At 53.1% G+C, this 27,351-nt stretch overlaps 1 protein-coding gene and 3 long non-coding RNA genes across 5 annotated transcripts in view; 1 reads left to right on the top strand and 3 right to left on the bottom strand.

Annotated features, from left to right (window-relative positions):
• The window catches only part of MYOM3 (myomesin 3), a 46,768-nt gene that overhangs the window by 8,965 nt on the left and 10,452 nt on the right, over positions 1-27,351 (top strand). Inside the window, exons 7-25 of one of the 2 annotated variants that reach the window (XM_016126775.2) lie at positions 1,613-1,701; positions 3,684-3,728; positions 4,184-4,324; positions 5,884-6,045; positions 6,701-6,842; positions 7,866-8,065; positions 8,687-8,737; positions 9,124-9,251; positions 11,630-11,813; positions 14,137-14,311; positions 16,889-17,010; positions 17,371-17,558; positions 17,825-17,951; positions 19,056-19,234; positions 21,583-21,697; positions 22,677-22,833; positions 23,583-23,692; positions 25,150-25,194; positions 25,747-25,883. In XM_016126775.2, the coding sequence (XP_015982261.2) occupies positions 1,613-1,701; positions 3,684-3,728; positions 4,184-4,324; positions 5,884-6,045; positions 6,701-6,842; positions 7,866-8,065; positions 8,687-8,737; positions 9,124-9,251; positions 11,630-11,813; positions 14,137-14,311; positions 16,889-17,010; positions 17,371-17,558; positions 17,825-17,951; positions 19,056-19,234; positions 21,583-21,697; positions 22,677-22,833; positions 23,583-23,692; positions 25,150-25,194; positions 25,747-25,883 (2,497 nt within the window). Of the gene's footprint in view, positions 1-1,612; positions 1,702-3,416; positions 3,469-3,683; positions 3,729-4,183; positions 4,325-5,883; positions 6,046-6,700; positions 6,843-7,865; positions 8,066-8,686; positions 8,738-9,123; positions 9,252-11,629; positions 11,814-14,136; positions 14,312-16,888; positions 17,011-17,370; positions 17,559-17,824; positions 17,952-19,055; positions 19,235-21,582; positions 21,698-22,676; positions 22,834-23,582; positions 23,693-25,149; positions 25,195-25,746; positions 25,884-27,351 lie in introns of those variants that run through there. The other variant, XM_016126774.2, reaches the window with a different exon arrangement.
• LOC107501032 lies at positions 57-7,469 on the bottom strand. Its single transcript, XR_004953770.1, has 3 exons — positions 7,015-7,469; positions 4,266-4,351; positions 57-3,936 (listed from the first exon to the last, which is right to left on the bottom strand). It is a non-coding gene; the product is annotated as an uncharacterized LOC107501032 (long non-coding RNA).
• Positions 11,710-22,054, bottom strand: LOC118610059. The gene is made up of 3 exons (XR_004953779.1): positions 21,592-22,054; positions 12,225-12,303; positions 11,710-11,817 (listed from the first exon to the last, which is right to left on the bottom strand). It is a non-coding gene; the product is annotated as an uncharacterized LOC118610059 (long non-coding RNA).
• LOC107501030 overlaps positions 22,829-27,351 on the bottom strand; it is a 59,632-nt gene continuing 55,109 nt past the window's right edge. Inside the window, exon 9 of the long non-coding RNA XR_004953764.1 lies at positions 22,829-23,183. This is a non-coding gene — a long non-coding RNA (uncharacterized LOC107501030). The remainder of the gene's footprint in view (positions 23,184-27,351) is intronic.

Below are 27,351 nucleotides of genomic sequence, written 5' to 3'. Positions count from 1 at the left end.
CCACAGAGAGCCCCATGACCCTCCCCCCATGCCCCCAGGTCCCAATGTCCCCGAAGCCGGAGCAGGATTCCAAACCCTTTCTTGGAGTAATTTCCCAAGTGAGCCTCGTCTTCGGAAGTGCCTGTTGTGCTTGTTAAAACATGAACCCCAGAGATTCAGATGAAGTAAGTACGGAGTGGGGCCCAGGGACCGATACATAACCCCCTGCCGTGGGGTTCCAATGCCTGAGGACACAGAGTGAGAAATGGGGGCCCAGCGGCTCATAGCAAGGACTGAATGCTGAACTAGGCAAGTTGAGAGAGCTCCTTCCTGGGAGAGAGAAAACACACATCCTGACACACACACATGCACGCGCACACACACTCAGGCGTGCACACACACAGTGCACGGGGAAGCAGTTGGAGGAGGCGTCAGCTAGGCCCTCTTGGCGATGGTGAGCGTTTTGCACGGTTATGAAGGAAGAGGCCACGGGCACAGAGGGACGCCATGTGGAAATACGAAAGCCCAGTTTTCCCCAGCATGTGCCTTATTCATTTGAGCTGCCATGTGTGAGATTCTGCCCAGTGCCACGCCCTGGGTTAGGTGCCGTCCACATTCAATCGACAACAACGAACCATTCTGGCAGGGAAGCGTTGTTGCAGGGGAGGAAGCAGGCTACAAGAGGTCAAGGGGCTTACGTGGCTCGTACCAGGCAGGGTCTGGGTTTCAGCCAGTCCTCTCTGTCTGGGTTCTTACCAACACACCAAACCCTCCGCCTCAACCAGCGTGGGCTTCAGAGACACAAATCTGAACACTGATCCTAACCTCCAGAAGCAAATTAGGGAAACATGGACATACATACTGACGATACAATGACACGAAGGGCGGTGCCCTGTGGACTGCACAGTCGGCAAAGGTGTGCGGGGCTGGGGGCCTTAAGGGGCAGGTGGCACTGGCCCTTGAAACAAAAGAGATTTTTGCCCTGATCAGCCAGAGGAAGAGAGGGGGCTCCAAGGGGCTTCTGTGCCTGCCGATGGGGCCGGATGCGCCACATCCTACCAACTACGCGCTTCATCATTAAGGTGCCCCGGGATGAAACCGGCCCAAGCCTCCACTGGGAATGCGACAGGGTTGGCCTGGCTGGTGGGAAGACCCAGGCCCGAGATTGAGAACACCGGGGCACATGACCCAGTTCCGGCAGACCGGCAGTGTGTCTCGGGCGAGCCCGCGCCCTGCTCTGCTCTGGGCTTCTGGAGCTCTGGGCAGGAGGTCATGCCTGAGAGAGGGCTTGCCGCCTTGAAGCTGGGTGAATTCCAGTTGCTGTGTGACTCTGAGCAAGTCACTTAACCTCTCTAATCCTGCAGAGTCAGTAATAACAATCATATTTTCAAAGTACTATCTCCTTAGGTGGGTCAGGCCAGTGTGTGTCCCCAGTTTTTGAGAGGTGGACACTGAGGCATGGAGAGAGGCGGTGGCCAGCCCAAAGGCCCACAGGTTTTCAGCAGTGGGGCCTGAGTCAGAGCCCGAGGTCTCCCCCGTGAGGCTGCCTCACATCTCCCACCCGTAGATGGGGACTCGCGTTTCCCATGGAGCCCAGCAGTCCTGGGGGCACTTCTCCCTCTCCCCTTTTCAGATGCACCGCTGAGGACGCAGCCACCTACACGGTGATGGTGAAGAATGCCTATGGCCAGGCCTCCTCCTTTGCCAAAGTCCTTGTCCGCAGTAAGTTCTCCCATCCCCAGCAGGCCAGGCTGGCCCACAGCAAACCCAGGCTGAGCAGATGAGGACACAGATCTGTGGTCAGACTCAGAGAAGGGCTCTGGCACAGGGGTATGTGGCCTAGGACTAGGTGACCAGGGCGGTCACGGAGATGCTCACTTCCTTGGGGCCTTGGGAGCCAGGGAGTCTCTGCCCTCAGACGACACAACCTATATACAACTGTCTCCAAAGACTGTGCTTGTCCTGCCCGGTTGGGCTCGGGTCCAGATCCGGGTCCGGATCCGGCTCCGACTCAGGGCCTCTGGGAGGGTGGCCCTGCCCTGCCAGCCCTGCTGTGGGGTCCTTAGGGGCAAAGGTCAAGCCTCACCAACTCCCCCGTGACCCCACTGCCCCGTTCGGGTTCTGGTGCTGTTTCCAGTTGGGCATCTGAAGGGTACCCCGAGGACATCTGAAATCACAGAATAAAGGAGGGGATACCCTCAGGGGTCATCCAGACCCCAGATCATATGCTGGCTCCACCCCTGACTGGCTCTGTGAGCCTGGACCAGCCACTTCACCTTTCTGGGCCTCTTCATCTATACACGGGACTCTTCTTCCCTCCCCACGGACACTCATGTTGGTTATATGAGATGGCCCAGGTAAAGCTTGATATATTAGGCTCTTGAAAGGAAATAACTGGTTTTCCCCCACCCCATGACCGGGACAGAGCACAGCCCCGGAGGCCATACCTCTGCACCTAGGGCAATGCTGCATTGTGACCTCATTGCTCTTGAGAGAGAAGTTGCACGCACGCACACACACACACACACATACTCACACACTCCCTGGGCAGCAGACTGGCTGGAGTGCAGCCCCTGCCGCCTTCCTACCTCTCATCAGACCTTGTTAAACTGTCCTTCACAGTCTTCTCCACCCCTCTGCCCTCTTCCCCAAATAGCTTTGGGAGGCAGCTGTTCCCACTGCCAGGCCAGGTTCTGTGTATGGAATTTGAGCCGTCCCTATAGGCTGTGCCCAGAGTCAACCCCAAGGTCAGGCGTTGGGGCCCTGCACCCTCTGTCCACTTACTCTTCCCCTCACTTCCTCCAGATCCACACCCCTCCTTCTAAGGCCAGCAACTCCAGATCGACCAGGCTCCTTCCTGGCCCTCCGACTTCAACCAGGCTCCTATTAAGAACATCCACTCACTGCCACTATCACCCCTCCCCTGCTCTCATCTCCATAGCAACTGCATTAGTCCTAGTGGAAAGCCTTGGGCTTGGAGGCAGGAGCTCTGGGTGCTAATCCTGAGCCTTCCACTGACTCTGTACGACCTCCGGCAGCCTCCTGACCCTCTCTGGGCCTCGATCAGGAATGGCCTTTCCAAGGACCAGTGTCACGTGATGGCTTCAGGCTAGCTGGGCGATTATGCCTCAGTTTGCTCATCTTTATGAGAGGGTTATAATGGCATCAATAGATGGGGCTATTATGAGGATTAAACAAGTTAGTAACTAGCACGCGGTAGTCACTGTGAACAAAGCTGTTCCTACCCTCTGGTGTTCTGAGCCGACATCTTTGTAGGCGTCACCCTTAAATCCCCAGACAGCTCTCTTAGCCCCGCCCCTTCCCCTGCCGGCGTTCCCTGACCCCACCAGAAACCCCAGTTTGACTGTGCTCTGCCTCTGTGAAGAGTGTGTGATCCTGGCAGTGAGTTTAGAAGAGGAAGGAAACCACCATTTATTGAGCACTAGCTGTGTCCGGCTCTGGCTGAGAGCTTCGTTCATGTGAACTCAGGTATTCAGAATGCCACCACCATCAGCTAGGACTCACGGTCCTCATTGTACCCAGGTAGAAACTGAGGCACCAAGGGGTGAAGGAACTTCCCCAAAGCCAAAGGGGCAGCCACTGAGAGACCAGGACTCAAACCCGCACTCAGAGGCCACGCCTCCACGGTCTAGCAGGAACGTGGGTCTGAACCTTCTCAAACTCCGTGTGCTCTGGGTTTTCAGCTTACCTGGGGAAAGATGCTGGCTTCGATTCGGAGATCTTTAAAAGTAAGGAGGCTAGGGGAGGGACGGGGTTTCGGGAGGAGGGTGTCGGGGACTCCTTGTCAGTCCTCCCCACAGCCCCCTTCAGGCCATAACCATCCATTGCCCACTAAGGAGTGTCCACATGGCGTTTACCTATGAGCAGTTAACATTTGCAGACTGGTTTCCAAGGGTCCCAAGGCAGCTGCTGAGCTGGTCAGTGGCCAAAACTGAGCTAAAAAGCCAAAAAGACAAATGGATATGGCCTTTAGGATAGTTGCTATTTCAGTTCATCTGTTCTGTCCTAAATAAATCTCTTCCCCTTGCCCACCCTTCAAGAACAGGCCCCTTTTCTCCTGTTCAGGCCACCTGGGGAACTGTGACTCCTGACCCGGAGGAGTGGGGACGCCCCACAAGGGTCTTGCCTCCTATCTAAGCCCCAAGCAAGAAGACGTCTGCCCTAAATCTCTGTTCCACCCCAGGACTGATGTTTGGCCCCAGCGTGGAATTCACATCGGTGCTGAAGCCGGTCTTCGCCCGTGAGAAGGAACCCTTCTCCCTAACCTGCTTGTTTTCGGAAGATGTGTTAGACGCTGAGCAGAACATCCAGTGGTCCCGAGATGGTGAGGACCCCCAGTCCTGGTCCCCAGCTTTTGGAGGCAGAGGTGGAAGAGAGAGAGTCGAGTCCTGGCTCCGTCCCCAACCCTGGGACCCCCCAGGGGAGAGAGAAACGGAGCCGTGTTTCTCCCACAACCGGTCCAAGCCGAGTGAGGGGCGCTGAAGAGACAGAGGGAGCAGAGCACAGCCGGACGGGTTCAGATCAAGTCACCTTTCAAATGGTCACCGAGCACCCGTGTGCCAGGCCCTGTGCTGGATGCCAGGGCAGGGAGAGGCACAGACGTGCGTGCGTGAGCTCAAGAGGCTCCCCACCTGGGAGGAGGGAGGAGGCCAGAGCATAACTGGAGCCACGGCCTGTCGAGAGCTGCGGCCAGGCCCGGGCTCAGCCCTTTGCATTTATGGGATTGTCATCAGCACCCTAGAGGTGAGTGATGCCATTCAAAGTAATGGGAACAGAAGCCAAGGCCAGGAGGCAGGACAGCACGAGAAACAAGGAATGCGGCCCTGCGCGAGGGTCAGGGGGAGGTTGTGACAGTTACTCAGGGCTTTTCAGAATCCAGATGTGGGTGCTGGTAAATGATTACTACCCGTGAGCTAGAAGACCCCTGGAGGTGTCACAGGCAAGGCTGGGAAAGCTGGTCAGCTGAGGCAGGAAGACGTGGCCCAGCCAGGAAGCAGGACAGCTGGGCCTCCTGCCCCACCCATGCCCAGGCCTGCAGCCGAAGGACAAGGTGTACATTGCAGCAGAGGCTGCCCCTGCGGGCGACAGGTGTGGAGGAGCGGGGAGCCCTGAGGGGCCCTGAGAAATAAATAGCTGCAGTTACAGAGCCGAGATGATTTCCCAACGTGTGGATCTTCCAGAATAGGGGTGCGGACAGGAGGGAGGGGCCTTTGAGTGGAGCAAAGAGCAGGACAGCCAGACAGTGTGGCCTCGGGGTAGGACCCACTCACCGCACCACCATCCCTCTCACAAAGGCTCTCCCTGCTGAGTCCCCACTCTCCTCACTGACTCCTGTCCCGCTCTATGAACCTTCAACCTTCCTCACTGATAACCCCAACTCTCTCAATGAGTCCCCTCCCCGTTCTGGGGGCCCACTCCCCCTCAGGAAGCCCTAACTCCCTTCATTCAACTCATAATCCCCCCTCACTGAGCTCCCACCCCCTTCCTAGAGCCCCAGCCTCTCCAATGAGTCTCCAGCCCCCTCACCCTTGGGCCCCTCTCCTTGTTTCCACCTCCTCCAACTGCTCACCGAGCTGCCAAACCAATCGTCTCCCTAAATCCTCATTCCCCTCATTGAGCCCCCAGGCCCTTCCCTGAGCCCAGCCCCTGACTCCCACCCCAAACTTTCTGCAGAGGAGAGTTCCTCAGCCACCTTGGCAAAGTCCCAGAGGTCACTACCCTCATCCCCAACTCCCCAACTGAGCTTGAGGTGAGTCAGCCCCTTGACTGGCAGAGCCCCCGACCGGCCAGCCCCACCTCTGCCCAGACCCCCAGGACATCTCTGCATTCCCAGGCGAGGCCAAGATCCCTTACGAGCTCACGCTGGACCCCTCCCCTCCACAGGGAGGCTCCTGAGGTCCTCAAGTCGTCGGCAGATCCTCTATGCAGATCGCCGGGCATCCCTGAAGGTGTCCTCCGCCTACAAGGAGGACGAGGGATTCTACACAGTCCAGGTGACTTCGCCCTTTGGGCTCCAGGAGCAGAGCACCTATGTATTTGTGAAAGGTGAGAGGGCAGGTGGCAGGGGGTGAGGGGGAAAGAGGGGGCAGCTGGAGCCCAGAGAACAGGGCTCTGCCCTGACCGATTTGCTATGGGACCTTGGGCAATTCCTCTGCTCCTTGGGGCCTCAGTTTCCCTGTTATAAATGAGAATGTTGAGTTAGAGTCTCCCTAAGAATCTGTGGCCTCCTATGACCCTCCAAAAGGACACAGCCTGAGAGTTTCAGACTTGGTGAGAGCTGGGGAGGGCGGGCCGAGTGTGGACTGGGATGATTCTAATCCCTGATTGATTTCTACCTCCTGGCTTCGTCACTTCACTAGTGGGGTGACCTTGGACAAGTCACTTTTCCTCTGTGAGACTCAGTTTTCCCATCTACAAAACAGAGAGTTGCTCCTGAGCTCAGAGATTAATAATGCCAATTACCCAGGTACATGGTACGTGGAGAATGGGCCCCTAGTAAATGGTGCTCCCAGTGCCCCCAGATGCTGTCGTTTAAAAGGGAGAGGCTATGACTCAGGTCCTGAGATCAAAACTGAGCCCCTGGATGGTTAACGGAAAGAGGACATTATGCAGGAGAGAGAGAGAGCAGCTGCCAAGCAGACGTGAGCTGGAAGAGCCTCCCCGCGCCCCCTCCCTTCCCGCCTTCCACCCTGGGTTTCAGATGCTGCAGCCGAGGAGCTGGGGGCCCCAGGTTCCCCACTGAATGTCCGATGCCTGGATGTGAACAGAGACTGCCTCATCCTGACCTGGACCCCGCCCAGCGACACCAGGGGCAGCCCCATCTTCGGCTATGCCATCGAGCGGTGAGTCAGCCCCTTGAGTGGCAGAGTTCCTGAGGGGGTGGTAGACCTGGCTTGGGTGTGAGGACAAGAATGGGGGCCACAGGAAAAAGGGAGCCCCATACCTGGCCTCGGAACAGGGCAGGAAGTAGACTGTGGTATCATTTAGGGGCAATAGAAGGGTGTTCACTGATACCTGCAATTCCGCCGTTGGAGTCAGCGCTGCCTCTGGAACTCTGACAGCAGAGCTAGCCCCAGGCGGGCCAGACACGCAGCGCCCGAAACCCGAGCACGTGTGCGCGCTCGTTGGCTGCTTTCCTCCTGAGTGACAGACAGAGATTGAGTGGCATTGACCCTGGAGGGAAGAGGCGTGCCAGGAAGGGGGAGGGGCTGGGACATCCTGTCTCCTTCATGTGCCACCAGCTCGGAGGCCTCAGTTTGAGGTAACACCTAATCCGGCCGCTGAGGGCTCCAAGACTATGTACCTGCTGCATGCCTTATCTCGCCGAAGCCTTAAAACGACCCTAAGAGGGATTCTTTCATGCCCCATTCCACATAGGACGATGACTTTGCCCAAAGTCACGTTGCTCATTGGTGGTAGAGTCAGGATTTGGACCCACATGTGACCACTGGCCTATCCATGCTGGCTTAGGGAGGGGACAGCTCTTGGGAAAATCCTAACTCCACCACTAGGAGCCGTGTGGCCTTGAGCAGGCATCTCGCTCTCTGGGCCATGGGTCTGCATTAGTACAGGGAGAGTCACCACGCGTAACTCTGTGGACCATTAGGGTGTGGCGGTGGATGTGAAGAGCACAGGGCGGCTCCAGGCACACAGGAAAGCGCCACGAAAGACACGGAAAGTTCCATCGTGGGAGGTGGAAGATGGTCCCCAACCTCTTGGGAGCCTGAGGTTCGGGCCGGGCTTTTTAATGGAGAGCAGGACTTTAAATGGCCAAGACGAGCCAGGCAGGCAGCCCAGGGCGGGGAAATGGCCCTGGCAGAGGCTCAAACTGGGAAGGTGTGAGTCATGGGGCTGCTCTCCCACAGGTGCCAGGGTGAGTCCGGGCAATGGGTGCCCTGCCATGAGGCCCCTGGCGGGACCTGTAGGTGCCCAATTCAAGGCCTCGTCGAAGGCCAGAGCTATCGATTCCGGGTGAGAGCCATCAACAAAGCAGGCAGCAGCGTCCCCTCCAAGGCCTCAGAACCAGTTGTCATGGGTGACCATGATGAAGCCCGAAGGAAGATAGGTGGGTACAGACGCCCCGAAGGGACATTCTAGAGCATCAGTCAGGGCGAACTCAGGACTGGCTCACACAGGAGACAGGTGGCACGGCCCCCATTCCAGGCCCTATTCCAAGGGGTGAGACACAGCCCGTCCCTCGGGAACCCCTAATCCGATGGAGGAGACAGGAACTCCTAGCCATTTGGAGGAATCACAGTGCTGGCCTTAGGAGCCCCTAGCCCGAGGCGGGAGGTATAGCCAGTCTGACAGAAGACACACCAGACTGTCCACGGGAGATGCTAATTGAGGGAGGACCTCAGCACCTTCTTCAGACACTCTTACCCTGGAGGAGGATGGCAGCCCTGCCTCAGGAGCCCCCAGCCGAGGGGTGGGAGGGAGTGAGGGGACACAGTCCTCCCAGCCCTGAGGAGTCAACCTGACTTGGGTTTGCCTCCAGCTCCACCATGACCTGGGTACCTGACCCCAGGCATATCGCCTCTCCTCTCTGTCCCCTTTGTCCCAAGAGGACAGAGCATCATGCACGGTCTAGGAATCAGCACCCGCAGGAGGCAGACTTGCTCTGACCCAGTCCCCACATAGCCTGCACCCTTATGCCTCCCCCAACTTGCTCCAATGTCCATCCTAGAGATCCCCTTTGGCCTGGGAAACAAGATCACGGTCAACACAGATTTTGAAGGTACGTGTGAACCTCCTGACACTTTGCCTGGAGACTCCATTCCGCTTTACGGTTCTGGAAGCTCTGGACCACAAACTGGCAAAGAGACAGAGGCTGCCCCCGTACAGGGTTTGGGAGGCGAGGGTGGGAGAGGCCCCAACGGGGGAGCCAGTGTTCCCAGGTGATTGTGGCCCACCTTGCCGTGCCCCTGGTGGAGGAGGTGGGAAGTCCTGAGGACGTCAGGAAAGCTGGGTTCTGGCCCCGGCTCTGGCCAGCCCGGCTGGGTGACCTGGAACAAGTTCCAGCCCCTCTCTGGGCCCTAGTTCCCTCCTCTATGAAACGAGGAGCCGAGATTGGGGGTCCCCGAGGGACCACCCACCTCTGTTCCTGGATGACTTTGATTCTAGACTTTGTGACCATCCCCTCCCCTCCGACCAATGTCCATGCCAGCGAGAGCCGCGAGACCTACGTGGTCCTGGGCTGGGAGGAGCCGAGACCCCGAGGCAAAGCCCCACTGACATATGCCCTGGAGAAGGTATGGAGACCCCAAGGCCCCCAGCTGCTGGCTAGCTTGAGAAATAGACATGCTGTGGGAAGTGCTGAGAGGCCCCCAGTCAATATCTATCCCTTGGGGAGGCCTTCAGAGCATAGAAGAGAGTTCCTTGCCTGGAAAGGCCTGAGCGTGGCCCTACACAGAAGCAGGGGAATGGATTAAATGACCTTCTGAGATTCCCTCCAGCCCTGAGAGGTCAGTTACTGATGGCAGGTCCTGAAGCTGTCCGTGATATACACAAAATTAAGAGACACGGACGACAGCATCAAAGTAAGGTCCGCTCTCTTCTGGGCACCTCCCTGCCCCCAAGCCTGGCTGGCGTCAGGCCGCACATCAGGTCGAGCATCTCTTCTTGGCCAGAGCCACGTCGGAAGGGAAGCTAGGCTGGTGACTGGTGGCACTCACAGGGCGTGGAGGGTGCACTAGGAGGTGGTTCTCACTGTGGACAGAGCGGGGACAGGTGTCTGGGGAGGGGGCAGCTGTGTGGAACAGATTGCACAGTGGCAGAGTGAAAAACGACCTGGCATTAAGATCACTCCAGTCCTGACTTCTGCAGTGTGAGCTGGTTTCCTAACTTCTCTGAACTTCCGGTTCCTCCAGCATAGACCGGACAAGCTACTCTGTGTGGGTGAAATAAGGTGAAGCATGCGGGGGCCAGCAGCCCTGGGCCTGCAAGTGCTTCCCAAGGAGGCATCCTCGACTCTGGCACATAGTGGGTGGACAGTACAGGGTTAGTGAATCAAGGAATAAAAAAGTTCCAGGGAAATGCCTCTGGCTTTGGTTGTCCAAACAGGCCTTTCTTTGCACACTCACGGGTGACGGTATTCCTTTGATATAGAAAAGCTATCATAATTGAAGATTTGTTTTGTCAGGCAGCCTGGGTTCACGTCTTATTTCTGCTACTTACTAGCTGTGTAACAATGGGCCGGTTACTTAATCTCCTCTGCCTCAGTTTCTTCTTCTAAACAACAGAGACAATAATTGTACACACCTTATAGCAGGGGTCCCCAACTCTTGGGCAGCAGACCAGTACTGCTCCGTAGCCTGTTAGGAACCGGGCCACACAGCAGGAGGTGAGCAGTGGGCAAGCGACTGAAACTGCCTCTGGATTTGCAGCTGCTCCCGGCACTGACATCATGGCCTCAGCTCCACCTCAGATCATCAGGCATTACATTCTTATAGGGGCACCGGGCCCTGGTGCCGAAAAGGTTGGGGACTGCTGCCTTTGAGGGTCAATATGAGGTCCAAATTAATTCAAGCACATAAGACAGAACAAAACCTAATATACAATAGGTACTTGGCAATGTTCACTGGTTTCTATAGCAATTCCTTGGCCTAGCTGGGTTCAAGGCCACCGACAGCCAGCTGGGCCTTGTGATGGGAAAGAACAGGAGAGCAGGGTCAGTGTGTCCCCTGGGGTTTCTGGGTCTTAATCTCATACCCAGACTCAGCAGAAGTGGCCTCTGGGAGTCTCACTCGCCTGCATCACCCTCGGCTCTTCCCCTCTATCTGCCTAGAGATGCAGAATTTGTGGCTGCCTTTGGGGTCCCTGATGCTGTGGAGAATAAGCAGGTTTGGGGGCCCCCACACCTGAGCTTAAATACTAAATACACCAATTTTTAGATGTGTGACTCTCAACCAAGTCACCAAAACTCCCTGAATCTGACTTTCCTCGTCAGTGGGGAAATTAACACCTACCATAAAGTATTATTGTGAGGCTTCATCCATTTACTCGTTGATTTGTCCCAGGAACATAGATAGACCACCTTCCTATGTACAGACAAACCCTAGGTACAGACAAACCCCTGACTCGGGAGCCGACTTTTGAGTAGGGAGTGGGGACCTATAATCAACAGGATAAACGAGTAAAATGTTTAGCACATTAGCTAGTGGTAGCCTTGAGGAGAAACACATAAAGCAGGGAGGGGATTTGCAGTGTTGAGGGGAAAGGCTGCTGACATTTGAGATGGAAGGACTGGGCAGGCCTCCTTAGGTAGGTGAGGTTTGAATAAAGGCCTAAAGGGAGTGAGGAGCCGACCAAGAGATTTCTGGGGGAAAATAATTGGGGTCGGGGTGAAGGGAGGGACCAGCAAGTGCGGAGGCCCAGAGGCAGGGGTTAGGCCTAGCACCCGCGAGGAGCCGCAGCGGGCAGCACAGAGCTATGATGGGTGGACACAAGGGAGCGTGGACTGTGACCCTACGAGTAGCAGGCATCAGGCCTGGAGATGCCTTCTCTCCAAGGGAGATGTGGGGCTTGTGATGGTTGAAGGAGTTAATGACAGCGTGTGGGAGAAGTGGCCAGCACAGAGGTGGGCCCAGGCAACCACCCAACTCACGAGCGTTTCTCTCCTTTGTCACAGTCAGTCATAGGAAGTGGCACCTGGGAGGCCATCAGCACGGAAACGCCTGTGAAATCCCCGAGATTCGCCCTTTTGGATCTGGAGAAAGGGAAGTCGTACGTCTTCAGAGTGCGAGCGATGAACCAGTATGGCATGAGTGACCCGTCGGAGCCCAGCGAGCCCATCACCTTGAAGGGGAAGCCAGGTACCTACGTGATGCAGATGGGGGCGGGCAGGCCAGGTGGGTCTGTCAGCATCCAGAGCTCAGGACCCCGGGGCTCCCGAGACAGAGCCATGCCCATTTCCCCATCCCTGACCACTGCTACCACCCATGAAGCTGAAAAGCAACGTGATCTCAGGCCTGTAAAGTGTTAGGACATTAGGAATCACATTTCTCTGGACAGGAGGCTCGTAAAAGCACAGACTTTTCTTTTTCCTCCCCCCCCCCCCCCCCAGAACAGCAGTTCACAAGTTGCAGAATCCAGCTGGGTCCAGCAAAAGTGCAGAGTGTGACCAAGTGGTCCCTCAGTTCTAGGGGTCTCCAAGCAACACCCAGTCCTGCCTCCTTCCCCTCCCTGATGGGGGCTGTGCTGCCCCACCCCAAACTCTGGCTCACCATGTGGGACACCTCCCATCTGTAGCATGGCCTTGGCCTGGGCAAGTCATTTCTGAGCTGCAGACCTTGGTGTCCTCACCTGCCAAATGAATGTACATATTCACAGCGAGTATGAATGGGTCGGTGGACGAGTGGTGTTTTCTTTAATTCTGCTCTGGTTAACATTTAGGCTTGATTTGGGGCAGGGCCTGTGAGTGGTTTGCAATTAGATGTGAGCAGTCTCTGGCGCACAAGCCAGCCTCATGGCAAGGTTCTAGTATAATTCTAAAAAGGGAGGGAGAGGGAGGGAGGGGAGAAGAAGGGACGGGAGGAGAAGGGCAAAAAAAAAGAAAAGGTATTTACTTGTATTATAAAAGTAAAATTACATAAAAATGGGGAAATACCCCAAAAGTGAGGAAGGGAGGAAGGGAGAAAGGGAAAAAGGAAGGAAGGAAGGAAGGAAGAAAGGAAGGAAGGAAGGAAGGAAGGAAGGAAGGAAGGAAGGAAGGAAGGAATTAAGAAATTGAGAAAGAAGGAGAGAGAGAATGCCCCCCACCCCACCCCCCTGACTCCACTGCCCACAGATAACCACTGTGAATATGTGGGTGCCTGGGCTTCTGGCCTTTTGACCACATGTGTATCTTTTTAAAGTCCAGTCAAGCCATGTGTAAAGCTTTGCATTCTACTTTTAAAAATTGACATTACATCACAAATATTTCCTCATGTCATTAAATCCTCCTTGAAGTCATAATTTTAATGCCTGAGGACTACTCCATCCCAAAGATATCATCAGCTTAGGTTTTCGCCCTTGGGCAGAATCACGTCTCTTGGACACGTAGGGTCCTTGAATGGCCTCCTTGCAGCCTCTCTCCTCCACCCAGCCTTCATCTACTGCCACACTGTCTTCAGCCTAAGAGGCTTCTGAAGTTGCTGACAGAACCTTCCTGAGCCTAGGACCTCAAGTCTATTTCTCAGTGCATCCCCTAAGCCAAGTGCAGAGCCTGGCTCAGAGTAGGCACTCGATAAATACTGCATTTATGTTGGATAGATGCTGAGTTCCACCAGAGCACAAGGAAAAGTGTCTGGGGGAAATGGAAGATGAGCTCTAGAGTTCAGGAGAGAGGGCAGAGCTAGAGGTAATGCCTGGGGATTTACCTGCAGAGAGGTGATGGCTAAAGCCATGGAAATAGATGGACTCACGAGATGACAGGAGAGGAGAAAAATATAGCAAGTAAAGAAGAAGAAGCTTGGAAGAGTCCCACAGTGGAAGATGGGGAGCCACCGAAAGATGCGTAAAGAGTTTGAGAAGTAGAAAGAGGAGGAAGTTTCTGCTCCTGTCAGCCATTTATCCATTTATTCATATTTCCATCCATTCATCTGTTCATCCATCCATCCATCCATCCATCCATCCATCCATCCATCCATTCATCTATCCATTCATTCATCCATCTGTTCATCCACCCATCCACTCACCGATTCATCCATCCATTTATCAGTCCATCTATCTGTACAATTAACAAATCATGGCAGCTCCAGCCTCAAGGAGCTTAGTCTCAAGGAGCCATGAAAGTCAACTGAGACATTTCAAGGAAAGAAAATCAAGCTTTCTAGAGATTAAAGATAAAGACTTAGGAAAACTACAGATTTGGTGACTTCTACATGAGAGAGAGATTGTAAGGATTAATGAATGGGAGCTTTAGTAAGAAGGGGAGACTAGAGGTAAAAGGGGAGAGGACTTGCAGAATACAAGAGTCTGGGGCACACCTCTGGGACAAGGAAAGGCTGCCCAAAGCCCCAGGGCATGTCTGGATCCATGTTCTACCCTCGATTGCTGTGGGGGCTCCTCCCTGCTTCTCCCCACACCAAACCTCTCCCCACCCTGTTAGTGCCTGTAACTCAGCATCCTTACTCAGCCCACTTTTCTGTTTTTTAGCTACTCTCCCTCCTCCAGCTCAAGTTCAAGCTTTCCGAGACACGCAGACCTCTGTCTCCCTGACCTGGGACCCTGTGAAAGAAAGCCCCGAGCTCCTGGGTTACTACATATACTCCCGGGAGGCAGGATCATCCGAGTGGCAAACAGTTAACAACAAACCCATCCAGGGCAATTCGTGAGTTTTCCCCACCTCTTCCTGTGCCAGGGAGCCCTCCAAGGAGGGGCCATAATTATAATGAAGCCAACCATTTCCCAGTATGGTGCCAGCACTGGGCACCGTTCTAGGCCCTTTTCATATATTAGGTCATTTAGTTCTAACTGCAAGCTTAGGACTATAATCATCAAACAGGTGAAGAAACTGAGACACAGAGCGGTTCTGTAACTTGCCAAAACTCCCCTAGCTAGTGAGTGGAAGAACTGAGACTTGATCCAGATGGCCTTCTTTCTGGCTAACACTTGCCGAGGGCATGCTGTTTGCAGACAGAGGTGACCGACTAGGTCTCATCCCTCCAGGAATGTGGGGGCAGAGAGCAGAAGGTCTAGAGCAGCCATTGGTTTTAGGACCACGAAGGCCTGCACTCGGGCTCCACAGCCGCTCCTCACTTGCCCGGTGCCCTTGTACAGATGTACCCCCTCAGCTCGGCTCAGACTCCCATCCTGCTGCTTTCCTAACTCCCAGGCTCCCTCGTCGCTCTGAGGCCCTGGTCTTGGCAGGTAGTGCGAGCCTCAAGCCTTCTGGGCTCACAGGGGTGAGGAGCTCGGGTGGTGACACCCCTCGCCTCCCTTACCATTGGATGACTAGCCAGGCCCTGAGCACACCTGGCTGGGCTCCCCTCACCCTAATCCCCAAACCCCAAGATCATCTTACCTAGAAAAAGGGACAAGAACTTGTGTCCCTCTGGTCTTTGGCTCCTCACAGTCACCTGTAAGGGGTCACTCATAACTTCTTACTGCTAAAGTTTCCAAGTTGGAGAGAAATTAAGTTTTTGACAAATTCGCTCAGAGCCCAGGTTATCCTTAGAACAACATCTCTCCCCCAACTTGCATTCAGTGTACTTCCCTAAGGGAGGGGGCAGGGGTTGAGGGAGAATCACGTGAAAGGTATGGCATGCCGGTGAACATGTCACACATGGGGAGTGGGTGGCACACTCCTCTGTCATGTCCAGAGAACTCAGCACACATGTGCATGCTGTCAGTTACATGCATCATGGCTGGAAAGGGCTAACCGCTGCTGCCCAGCAGTGCCGTCCAAGGCAGCTCAGTTGGACTATGCGGGTCAGTTCAGCAATGAATCGCTAGGCACCAAAGAATCTGGCTCATAAGAGATGCTCAAAAAATATCTGAATGAATGAATGAACAGACGGATCAATAACGAAAGGGCAGCCATTGTGCTGGGACTCGGGACGCCTGGACTCCAGTCCAGCTGTTTTCCCAATCGGCCCTGTGCTCTCAGCATGCGCCTTTCCTTCTGGGGAAACTTTCCCTACCTGTCCAATGAAGAAACTTAACAGTCTGTTCCGTAAAGGCCCCTCCAACATTCAATTTCAGACTCATCTCCAAAACAGGGCTAAGTAATAGTACCTTCCTCAGAGGGTATTATGACAGGTGCCTGAGTTTACATAGGTTCTGTGATAAACGAGTGCTAGACAAGCATGTGCTAGAGTCATTAGTGTCACACATCATCAGCAAGGGCTGGTCCAGAGGGTTAACCCCAGCCGCACCTGTTCAGGTGCTGCCTGAGCATCATCCCCTCCATGCTTCACCCCTCTCATAAAGTCATATTGCCCATTAGATGTGTGTGTCCCTGAGCGGGGAGCTGGATGCTGTGTCGGCCATCAACACTTGATTTCAGTCCTCAGGGCTCTTCCAGGTCAACTAGCTGAGAGAAGCTCCCTTTAGAACGAAAAGATTTGCTACAAGAAAATGTTGATAAGCAAAAATAGAGGAAGAAGTTCACGATTTGGGTTTTATCAAGAAGGGACAGGATGAGAAGGATATTTTTCTCCAAACCAGAGTGTCCTTGTGTGTCTCTGGATAACAATTCTCTTTGGGGGTCTTTAAAAGGGCTCTGTGTTTTAGAATCACAGCATTTGTGCAGATAATAAGATCCACTTGTTGTGTTTCAAGGACAAGGTTGAAAGTCGTGGAGATATCCCGGGAAGGGTAGTTCTGGGGTAGGCCACCTGGGCCTCTGGCATATTCGATTTTAATCATGGCCTCTAGAAGAGGTACATCTTTTAAAATCTTTTTTTTCCCCCTAGTTTTATTGAGAAGTAATCGGCATACATTGCTGTATAAGTTTAAGGTGTGCAGCCTGATAGTTTGATTTATATATATTGTGAAATGATCACCACAGTAGGTTTAGTTAACATCCATTATCTCATACAGATACAATAATAAGAAAAGAAAAAAATTTCTCCTTGTGATGAGAACTCCTAGGATCTACTGCTTAACAACTTTCCCATATATCAATGCAGCAGAACTAACTCCAGTCACCACGCTCTGTGTCACATCCCAGGGCTTATTTGTCTTACAACTGGGAGTTTGTACCTTCTGACCACCTTCCTCCAACTTTTCAAACCTTTATCCCCCCATCACTTTGGGGTCAAGGGCAATGTCTCTAGTTAAGAACTAGCCCACAACCCTCGAATCCTATCATGCTGGTTACCACTTATCCCACAAGTTTCTAGAAAGTTCAGGAATGTCTGCGAGCTGTTCGGCCATCCCTGAAGGTTGCATAATTCTCTCCCAGGTTTACAGTTCCCGGGCTGAGGACGGGCAAGGAGTACGAGTTTTGCGTCAGGTCGGTCAGCGAGGCCGGGGTCGGTGACAGTTCCGCAGCCACCGAACCCATCAGGGTTAAGCAGGCCCTGGGTAAGTCCGAAGGGCCAGGCGTGGCCTGCAAGCCTGGGGCGCAGCCCTGCACTGGGCAGGGAGCGGGGGCTGATACGTCACGAATTGGAGGGTCTCATCCCAGAGGCTGATGGGAATAAGCCCCCCCAAGGGGAGCTGGCACTGACTCTGACCACCCTGTCCTTTGGGAAGGAAGTAACAATGGTCTGGGGCCGTGCAGTGAACCCTGACTAGCTCTGAGGCCCAGGTGCCCTCTAGCGGGCAGAGACAGGGTTCTCGGTAGGCACTGCTGGCCGGAGCTGGGTGGGCGCCCACCCGGGAAGGCTTGCTGGCTTTCTTGGCCCCCACTGCCCTTGGCCTCACCTCCTTGCCTCCCCATAGCTACACCATCTGCTCCATATGACTTCATCCTCCTAAACTGTGGGAAAAATGATATGGTCATTGGATGGAAACCCCCCAAGCGCCGTGGAGGTGGCAAGATCCTGGGCTACTTCCTGGACCAGCACGACTCGGAGGAGCTGGACTGGCACCCGGTCAACCAGCAGCCCGTCCCCACCCAGGTCTGCAAGGTAAGGCTGGAATGTGGCCACCAGCCAGGTGTCCTGACGTGCGCAGGTGGAAACAGAAGGTCACCGTTGGAATGAGGCTCTCAGAGTTCTGAGGCTGAGAGAGTCTGGCCTCAGTAATCCAGCTAATTTCCTAGTGCAGATCCACTTGACCAGTCTCGTTTAAGGCCTCCACAGATCTCCTGCTCTAAACCTCTCCCCTTGCTGCTGTACGTACCTCTTCCCCTTCCTCCCTAGCCTTGTCTTTCAGTCTGCTTCTGCTCTTCAAGGTCAGTAACCTTCGAGAAGGCCACTTCTATGAGTTCCGTGCCCGGGCGGCAAACTGGGCAGGTGTTGGCGAGCTGTCGGCGCCCAGCAGCCTGTTTGAGTGCAAAGAGTGGACAATGCCCCAACCAGGTGAGAGGCCGGGAGGTGCCAGGCCTCAGCACCCACTCTCTCCCTAAATCTAACTAATGAGACAAAGAGCACCAAGCTCTCTGTGCATTCACACTTGATCTGTTGGTCCCAGACACCAGCCAGACCCCTGGCCCTCCATTAAGTGATCTTGTAAACTCTGACACAGACCATCTTAATCCTGCCTTAGAGGACCCCTAACCTTGGCCATCAGCTGGCCCAGTTCCCCCAGCTGTCCTCTAGCTCAGCACATCATCTGAGCTCGGTTTCAGGCCACAGAGCAATCTCAAATCCCAAAGACACACTGCTGGGGTGACCGACTCATCTCAGTCTGCCCAGGACTTTCCTAATTCTACCACTGGAAGTTCCACACCCCAGTTTCTGGACAAACGGGGAGGGCTGGTCGCCCTACGCACCACTCCCACAGCCCCGTTAGCTTTCTCAGAAATGAGCTCCTCACCTCCCCACGGGAAGGAAGGATCACGACCTTCTATCATCCTGTTCAGCTCGGTTTCGTTTCCTACACAAAACCTTTACTTGAATGGCAGATAATAAGTATGTGTGATGCGTTAGACAATAATTATTTTAACTGGGTACTTACTACGTACCGACACTTTCCATAAATTATGTCGTTAATGCTCACAACAGCACTCTATTGTAGGAACGATTATTATCCTCATTTTACGGATGACGAGACAGGAACATAGAGGCTAAGTAAGTGTCTCAGAGTCCCCACAGCCTGAAAGCGGGAACCTGGGACATGAACCCTGGTGATCTGACTCTGAAGGTCACAGCCGTAGCCCCTACACCAACCACTGAAATAGCAGACATTGGAAGGATTAATGCTCAATGGAACGGGGGTGGGAGGATCAGGGATGCTTCAGAAAGAAGTAGTGCTGAGAGAACCCTATTTCGGGCCCAGGTCAAGCTTTGTGATGGTACCAAGGCTGGCCGCGTTCCCACTATACCTGGAGCAGGTACTTCCAGACCTGACAGATTGAGAATCTTGCCAGCTGACTCCCCAGCTCAGTACCTGGCTGGCTGGCCATCTGGCTGTCTAGCTGGTTGCCTAGCTGCCTAGCCCCTTCTCTACTCCATCTCCCACAGGTCCCCCATATGATGTGCGAGCATTCGAAGTGCGGGCCACCTCCCTGATGCTGAAGTGGGAGCCCCCGCTGTACACAGGGGCCGGGCCAGTCACAGGCTACCGCATCAGTTTCCAGGAAGAAGGTTCTGAGCAGTGGAAGCCAGTCACCCCAGATCCCATCTCTGGCACCCACCTGAGGGTGAGTCCCTGTCCCCTTCATCCTCTCACTCTGAGCCTTCTCTGCCACTGGACGTGGCAGGACTATAGAACATCAGACCTGAAGCAACCCTCAGGGATGACTGCCCTGACTTAATGGCAGCAGAGGACCAGAGAGGGGGAGTGGCTCACCCAGGGTCACACAGTGAGTTGGTACTAGGACCGACTGGCTGGTAGACAACCTGTTCCACTCTGGACAAACTCTCCACTAAAAATGCACTTGTACTTGGCAAGGTATATCAGCTTTTGGATATGTTCCTCCCCTGAGCCAGGAATTCCACTTCAAAAATTGAATTGTAGAAAAACGATTAAGCAAGTGTGCAAAGATCTAAGAACAACGATGCTCATTCTCACATTGTTTGTAAAGGCAAATTTTGGAAACAACTTAAATGTCCTTTAGTAAGGGGTTTGCTTAAATAAACCGTAACGTATCTTTAAAGTGCAGTCCTGTGCCGGGTAGTATAAAGACTACGGTGGCGTGAGGAGTGACCATAGGATAATAAATGAGGCAGACCTACATAATCATATTGACATGAAAGTATATCCATCATATATATGTTTCTTAATTTAAATGAGAAACAAACTCTAAGCTCTTTAGATATATAAGAAATCTGGCAGAATCACTGATTTTTTTCACCTGTCGGGAAAAAGAAAGCACAATCTTCCCCTAGCACAACAAAGACAACTCACAAATATTTCACACGCCAGAAAACAAAAGTGTCGACTGAAGAAGCATCCTCAGCAGACGTAAGTGACTCACTTGGACAATCCGTGAGAATCACAGACTTCCAGGTCACCAGGCCACTTATTTCCACAGGCTGTAGCAACCATTTCTGAAGCCAGTGTGTCTCATACGCCTCCTTTGTCTAAGGAACATTTGTCAGGACAGTTCTGTGATGTCAATTAGATTTTATTTTTTGCAGTCCAGGGAAAAAGGGAATATTTTCTCCAACTCATTTTCCTGAGGTGTCTTTCACCAGCGGGCGGGAGGGCGTGCGGTTTTCAAGACCACACATTAGCTTTCTGTTAGCACCAAGAGCAAAGAAGGCCTGCCAAAGAAGCCCCGAGCAATGCGGAAAGAATAAGAAACTAACCAACAGACAGCTGCATGGATTATGTGGATTTAAAAGTATATGGATGCTCTCAGAAGCTAAGCAGGGTCATGCCTGGTTAGTACTTAGATGGGAGACCACCAAGAAAGACCTGGTGCTGTAGGCTTTAGAAAGAAAGAAAGAGGTGGGCGGGGGGGGGGGGGGGCAGCGGTGCAGGGCAGGGAGAGAGAGAGAGAGAGAAAGAATAGGTTGGCCCAGGCCAGGGTGAGGCAGGCCTCGGTGACTCAGCATCATTTCTGAGTGTGGATGGTTAGCTGGCATTCACTCACTCAGTCATTCACTAAACACTTCTTGACACCTACTTAGTGCCAGGTCTCTAGGTGTAACCATCCTTGGGTGACAGGCAATTATGGTACTGTGTATTATACAGTAGATGAGGGTCTGAGGGATTCTGGGAGCTCTAAAGAGGAAGGTCGGAGACCTTCCTGGGATCCTCGCCTCCGCCTTGATTGGTCAAGGATGAGTTGGAGTTAGCTAGACCAAGAAGGAGCGAAGGGCATTCCAGGCAGAGAGCTCACAGCAGGGGCAAAGGCAGGCAGGTGTGAAATAATGTAATGAATGTGGGGACACTGAGGAAGTCACGGAGTGGAGGGAGCAGAGAGAAGGAGGACAGAAGGCTAAATTAGGAGTTTAGATACTAAACCTTGAAATCTGAACTTTACTCCGAAGGCCACTGACAGATTTAAGTATAATCAAACTGACATCTTGGAAAGACAGACCAGAGGGAAAGATAGACAAGAAAGAAGGGCCTAGAGGCGGAGATGCCATTTAGGAAACTGTTGGACTGACCCAGGTGAGAAGAAATAAAGCTTCAGTGGAGGCCGTGGCTGGGAAGTTAGGGAAATAAAATGAGAACTTGGTGATTGGATGTGTAAAGCTCGTGAAAATGGTGTCCAAGATGATCCTCAGGCTTCTCTTCTGAGGGAATGAACGGAGGAGAGATGGGGGTGCAGGAAAGGAGAGGGTTTTCTTGTTGGGAGGTGGATGATGAGTTAAGCTCTGAGCAGGGAGAGTTCCAGGTGCCACAGGCATGGAGATAATCCCGACAGAGACCCACTCAAAAGTGGAGCTCAGGAGAGCAACGTGCTCCTCGCCCTAGAGCAGCCTGGGCCCTCCCAGGGTCCCACAAACCCCATGGGCGGGGTTTGGGGAAAAGTGAGTCTTTCTGTCCTCGATGCTCACTCTTGCCTCCCTCCTCTTCCCCTGTCCCCATCCCCAGATTTCTGACCTGCAGCCGGGGAAGAGCTATGTGTTCCAGGTGCAGGCCGTGAACTCAGCTGGTCCAGGGCAACCATCCATGCCCACTGACCCCATACTCCTGGAGGACAAGCCAGGTAGGGGCAGGTGGAGGGTGCCAGCATCTCTGCTGGGCTGTGCCATCCAGGAGGGGCTCAGGGGGGTTGGGAGGAGCATGTGGATCTGCAGGACAGGACCTGCTGGGCCCGCCCCCCACCACCCCTCCACACTTCTTCCAGCATTTCTTTCCCTTCTACCTGTTTCTCTCCCTATTCCCCACTTCCGTTTAGTGTGTGGGGTTCCAAGATATGAACAAATCCTTTCCTTCTCTTTGATGGGGTCTTCCATTCTTTCACATGCCACATTCGCAAACTCACACAACTCTTCGTGGATATTTAAATCGTACCCAACTCCATTTAAGATACCACAGGAGACTTTTCCTGTCCTGCACTCACAACTCCTGAGGTCCCCTCCTGCCACACCCGCCAGGTCCTTACCCTGCCCTAGCCCTCCCAACAAGCCCCCGAGGGTGCCGTTATTTTGTCCCCACTTGAGGATTGATGTTATCGTAGCTTAGCGAGGTTAGGTCACACACCTAGCACTGGATGGCATCGCTCAGCTCCCCTAGCTATAAAGCATCTCGCTTTTCATTCTTTTAATTCTTCGTTCATCCAACGAATATGCGGCGACACCCACATTGCACTGGGGATACAACCGCAACAACGAAGCAAGGTCCCTGCGCTAGGGCAGGGGAGGGCAGGACAGATGGGCAGTAAACATGCCAACAGTTACCTGAAGAAGACAGTAGCAAGTGCTATCAAGGAAATTAAACCGGGCAATATGGTGGGGTGAGGGCTACTTTAGCCAGGGAGGTCGGGGAGGGCTTCCCTGAAGAGGTGACATTTGAGCCAAGAAGGAGACAGATTATGCAGGGCCTTGGAGGCTACAGCAAGGAGTCTGAGTTGTTATTTTATTCAAGTGCCACAGGCAGATACTGGAGGGTTTAAGCAGGGGAGAGGCATGACCTGGTTTATTATTTATAAACGTCTGACGCCCTCTGTTGGATCCTGCCCCCAGATGCCCCAGAGATCAAGGTTGGTGTGGATGAGGAGGGCTTTATCTACTTGGCTTTCGAAGCCCCTGGGGCGCCCGACTCCTCCGAGTTTCAGTGGTCCAAGGACTACAAGGGCCCGCTAGACCCCCAGAGGGTCAAGATCGAGGAGGAAGTCAACAAGTAAGTGAGGGGAGAGGGGCAGCTCAGCTCATCCGCAGGTGCCAAGCTTTGTCAGATGAGTTGCCAGAAAATCATGGGTGAGGCCACCCGGCAGGACCCTCAGATAACGAATGGGCTTAAGAGGGCCTGCCTGGTGTCTCAGGGAGGAGCCTGACGTCCACCTTAGGGAGAAATATGAAGGGATAGTACATTTAAGCGGCCGAAATGGCAACGTTTACCTGGAGATTCTTTTTCTGTAAGAAATGGCATGTGCCCCTGTGTCAATGCTCCGAGGAGATGCTCAGTTCTTAGTTTCTAGCCAGGGTGCCTTTGACTTGTTCTCGCAGCTTCTCTGGGCTCAGCATCCTCATCTATAAAGAGAGGGGTTGGGACCAGATGACCACAAAGCGTCCCTGTCAAATGCATTCAGGTCTCACTCTCCACGCCCAGCAGCTCATGGCCTCCACCCTGTCTAGCAGGAAATAAAGCTGATGACTTCAGCCCTGTGGAGGGCAGTACGACCAGTAAAAACACCCTGTGCCAGAGAGCCCGCTAACAGGGACATTGAAGGTGCCAGGCCACAGCTGCCTTGGGCAGGGGACCCTGAGGAGGGGTGAGGAGGGGTGAGGAGGCAGTCGCCCCTGCTTCCCAAGTTGGCTGGGGTCTGGGGGTGGTCTGCAGGGCCTCCACAGCCGACTGAGACTCTCCAGCTCCCAGGCCTCCAGTGCACAAGGCCCCTCTCAGAGTCTCCACTGTCCTCTCTCTGCCAGGTCCAAGGTCATCCTGAAAGAACCTGGCCTCGAGGATTTGGGCACCTATTCGGTGGTGGTCACCGACGCGGATGAAGACATCTCAGCGAGCCACACGCTAACGGAGGAAGGTAATACCTCTCACTTCACTGCCACCTCCCCAGAGAGACAGGACAGGATGGAGAGTCCCAAACACAAGTGCCCCCAGAGGCGGGCAAGAAGCCACAGAAATGAATAAAGCGGTGATTTCCAGAGAAGTTCAGTCAGCCAGTCAATTAACAAATATCTAGTGAGCACCTGCCATAAGCCAGACACTGTCTTAGACTCCGCAGATTACAGTCATGAACTCGACAGGCAAAAATCTCTGCCTGGCGAAGTTCACATACCTCCTGTCTCTCTTCCCTTTTTCTGTTTTCGATAAAAGCAAAGGTACCAGAATTTTGTCACTTCTATCTGCAGCCTAAACACACACACACACACACACACACACACAGAGTTTTTCTGAGAAATGAGGATGGATGACAACAGGGAGCAGTGGCGACTATGACAAACCAGAGGACAGATGCCGTGTCTGAAGGATCATCCGTGTTTGATGAGTTAAACAAAACTGAAATCAGTGCTGGTGACTGACGAGACTCACGCTCTACTACCGCCATAGCAACCAAGGGACAGCCCACTGTCTTCCCTGAGGACTGCGCATGAGGCCCTTTGATTTTGTTAAGAAGCAGAAGCCAGACAGACCCAATTCCACAATTTTCTGACTGTTCGACCTTGAGCAGCAAGTCATGTCACCTCTCTGGGCCTCGGTTTCCTCATTTGTAAAGGAGGATTAAATCCTTGGCTGCCCCAACTGAAACAATGTTATGCAGATACATTTAGATGATTCTGTGCAAACTAAAACTGTCAACAAAAGGGATGGGTTTGGGGGCTTCATTTTGTTTTGATTAGATTTTTGTCATACGTTTAGACTCATCATGCTAAGGACCCTAAGGGAAAATTAGTATGGGCTCTGCCCCTGCCAATTCAGCCAGGTAATACATACTTATTGAGCACCTACTATGTGCCACTCCTGTAGGCCCGGAGCTCGGCTTAGCAGGAGAAACAAACCTAACACAAAGACGCAGTTAGCAAATGAGACAGCATGCTGCAGAACTGCCTTGGAGACTCCTAGACTGAAGTGCTTAGTACAGGCGCCAGACCCTCAGAGACCAGGACAGCATCCTGCAGTGGGTTAAGAATAGGGCTCGGGAACCAGTGGGCCTGGAGCAGTCAGAGGTGGCCAGTAATGCTCACGCCAGAGGGTTGTGTGAAAACCAGTGAGAAAACGCAGCACCTGGCCACACAGTTGGCACTTCTCTGCGGAGGTGCACCTGACCTCGAGGTCACCTGCAGCAGCGCCCCCTGCCACAGCCCCCTCAGTGCCCCGAGGCCAAGGCCAACAGTGCTCATTACTAACCCCTGTGCTGCAAGTGACCGGGTTGAGGGGGGTGTCTCTTGGGACTTTCACTGAGCACGCACCCTGGGAGGGCTCCCACCACTGGCCTGGTATTTCATTCTCTTTGGTTTCTTCCTTGCTCCCCCATCTCAGAGCTGGATAAGCTGAAGAAGTTGAGCCATGAGATCAGAAACCCAGGTAAGCAACCCAAGCCACCTGCCTTGTACGGCTCCCGCCAGGGCCCACTGGGGTGTCTGGAGCAGAGATGAGTCAGTGAGAGCCAAAACCTGTGGGGGAAGGGGGGTGAGGCAGAGGATGGAGGGCCAGAGACCCTGGGAGTCAGCAGGCCGTCAAAGAGAAAAGGTCAGCCGGCAGGGTGGAAAGGAAGTTCAAGGGAAGGCAGAGTGGACAGTTTCTTCTTCTTGGATTTTGGAGAGGTCACAAACTTGTATGCATATTAGAATCACCCCAGGACCTTTTCAAAATCCCGATGCCCAAGCAACACCCCAGACAAATCAAAACCCCTGGGGCCCGAGCCCAGACACGCCATTTGTCTTTTTGAAAGTCCCTGGAGGATCCAGCGCCCAGCCAGGGTGAGAAGCACCCTAAAGTGAATTCACTCCAGAGTGAGCATGGGGAAAACCCTCCTCAGGCCCGCCACTGTGGACGCTGTGTTCAGGGCGGGGCTGGTCTCGGGTAGGGAGGAGAGCAGGGTGCCCCATCCCTCCCGTTCCGCCCTCTGCTTCCCAGTCATCAAGCTGATCTCGGGCTGGAACGTTGACATCCTCGAGCAGGGAGAGGTGCGGCTTTGGCTGGAAGTAGAAAAGTTATCTCCGGCCGCTGAGCTGCATCTCATCTTCAACGAGAAGGAGATCTTCAGCTCACCGGTAACCGGGACTCGAAATTCCTACGTGCGGTTACGGCCGTGGTTCCCCCCACAGACCGGCAGCGCCCCCAAGCGGATATTTTAGAGATATTTTAGAACCGGCTATATGCTTTGGCTGTCCATGATGGCTCGCGGGTGGGGACACCTGGCTTTCAGGACCTGGGGGACAGGTGGCAGGGACGCTAGATCCCCATTAATGCGAGAGACACTCCCACGAACGAAGGATTTCCCAGGCCTCCTACCACTTCTGAATATCCCGCCAGACATTCTTCAGATGAAATACCTGCATTCATGCTTATAATTACCCAAGCCTAGCCCCTAACTCTGAGATATAAATCTAGAGAACTTCTGCAGTTTTAATGTACAATGAGTAGACGGTTTTTATCCTAGTGGGCACTTTACCTATGCTCTTTCATTCGTTTTCCTGTTCTCCTTGTACAGAATAGTTTTGATGTTTTCGCTTTTCTTACTTCTCTTAAATCCAGACCAATTCTTTATAGATCAGTGTACCATGAGTGAGGTTATGTCTGAGCATCTGAATATTGGAAATCATATTACTTTATTTCTTTTTCCTATTACAGTTGCCTTTTTTAAAATCATGTGCGCAGATAAGCCCTATTAGTTGAACCACGTAAGCTGTCCATGTTCAACTTACAAACATGGCAATTTCAATCTCATGAGAGATTCGATCATGAGATCATATTATTTGTGAATTTCATCTACAGATGGCAAAGGGGCTCTCAGAAACTATGTGTTATACAGCGGGGCGCTGGTTCTGACAGAGAAGAGCTTGGGGCTAGATGTCACAAGCTCTGTGTGCCCTCCGGCAGGTCCCTTCACCTCTCTGCACCTCAGTTTCTGCATCTGTACAATGGGACTGGTTGTCCCAGAGTCGGGAGGAACAAACGAGAAAATAGATTTGAAAGTTCTGCTTAAAGATTAAGCATAACCTTGGCACACGGTAAAGGAAGTGTTACAAAGTCCGGACTCTTCGATGGGACTATCAGTCGCCCCAACAGAAAAATAAAATAAAACCAGATGGCACCCTCAAATTGTCCATGCAAATAAGGCCAGAGGAAACAAAGTCCTAGATGTGGAAAATAAAACTTTTTAAAACTGTTAAAATATGATAAAATGTAAATGAGTATTAATTTTACGTAGCGGGTACACAGGCTTTTAAATCCTTTATACTTTTTATCCTTTATACTTCTATGGAAAATGGTAAAAGAAGTAGAAAATAAGAAAAAAAAAGCGGCACAGTAGGGGATTGGGGCTTATTCTTAATTATAATTAATTCAAGCACCCAAGACTCTTTCCTGTGCCTGCCAGGCCCTGGGGGTGTTCTCGGGAGTGTTCTTAGGGGCGTTCTCAGGGGCTGGGTGTGGGAAGAGCCCCAATTTATAAGCAGCAGAGGATTATCTAGAGTCCCCTCCTCATCTGCAAAGGCTTCTAACTCAGCACATATCACT

Source organism: Rousettus aegyptiacus, unplaced genomic scaffold (assembly GCF_014176215.1).
Source record: "Rousettus aegyptiacus isolate mRouAeg1 unplaced genomic scaffold, mRouAeg1.p scaffold_m13_p_1, whole genome shotgun sequence".
NCBI lineage: Eukaryota > Metazoa > Chordata > Mammalia > Chiroptera > Pteropodidae > Rousettus > Rousettus aegyptiacus.
The sequence above is the reverse complement of the archived record's forward strand: the minus strand, read 5'-3'. Positions and strand labels throughout refer to the sequence as shown.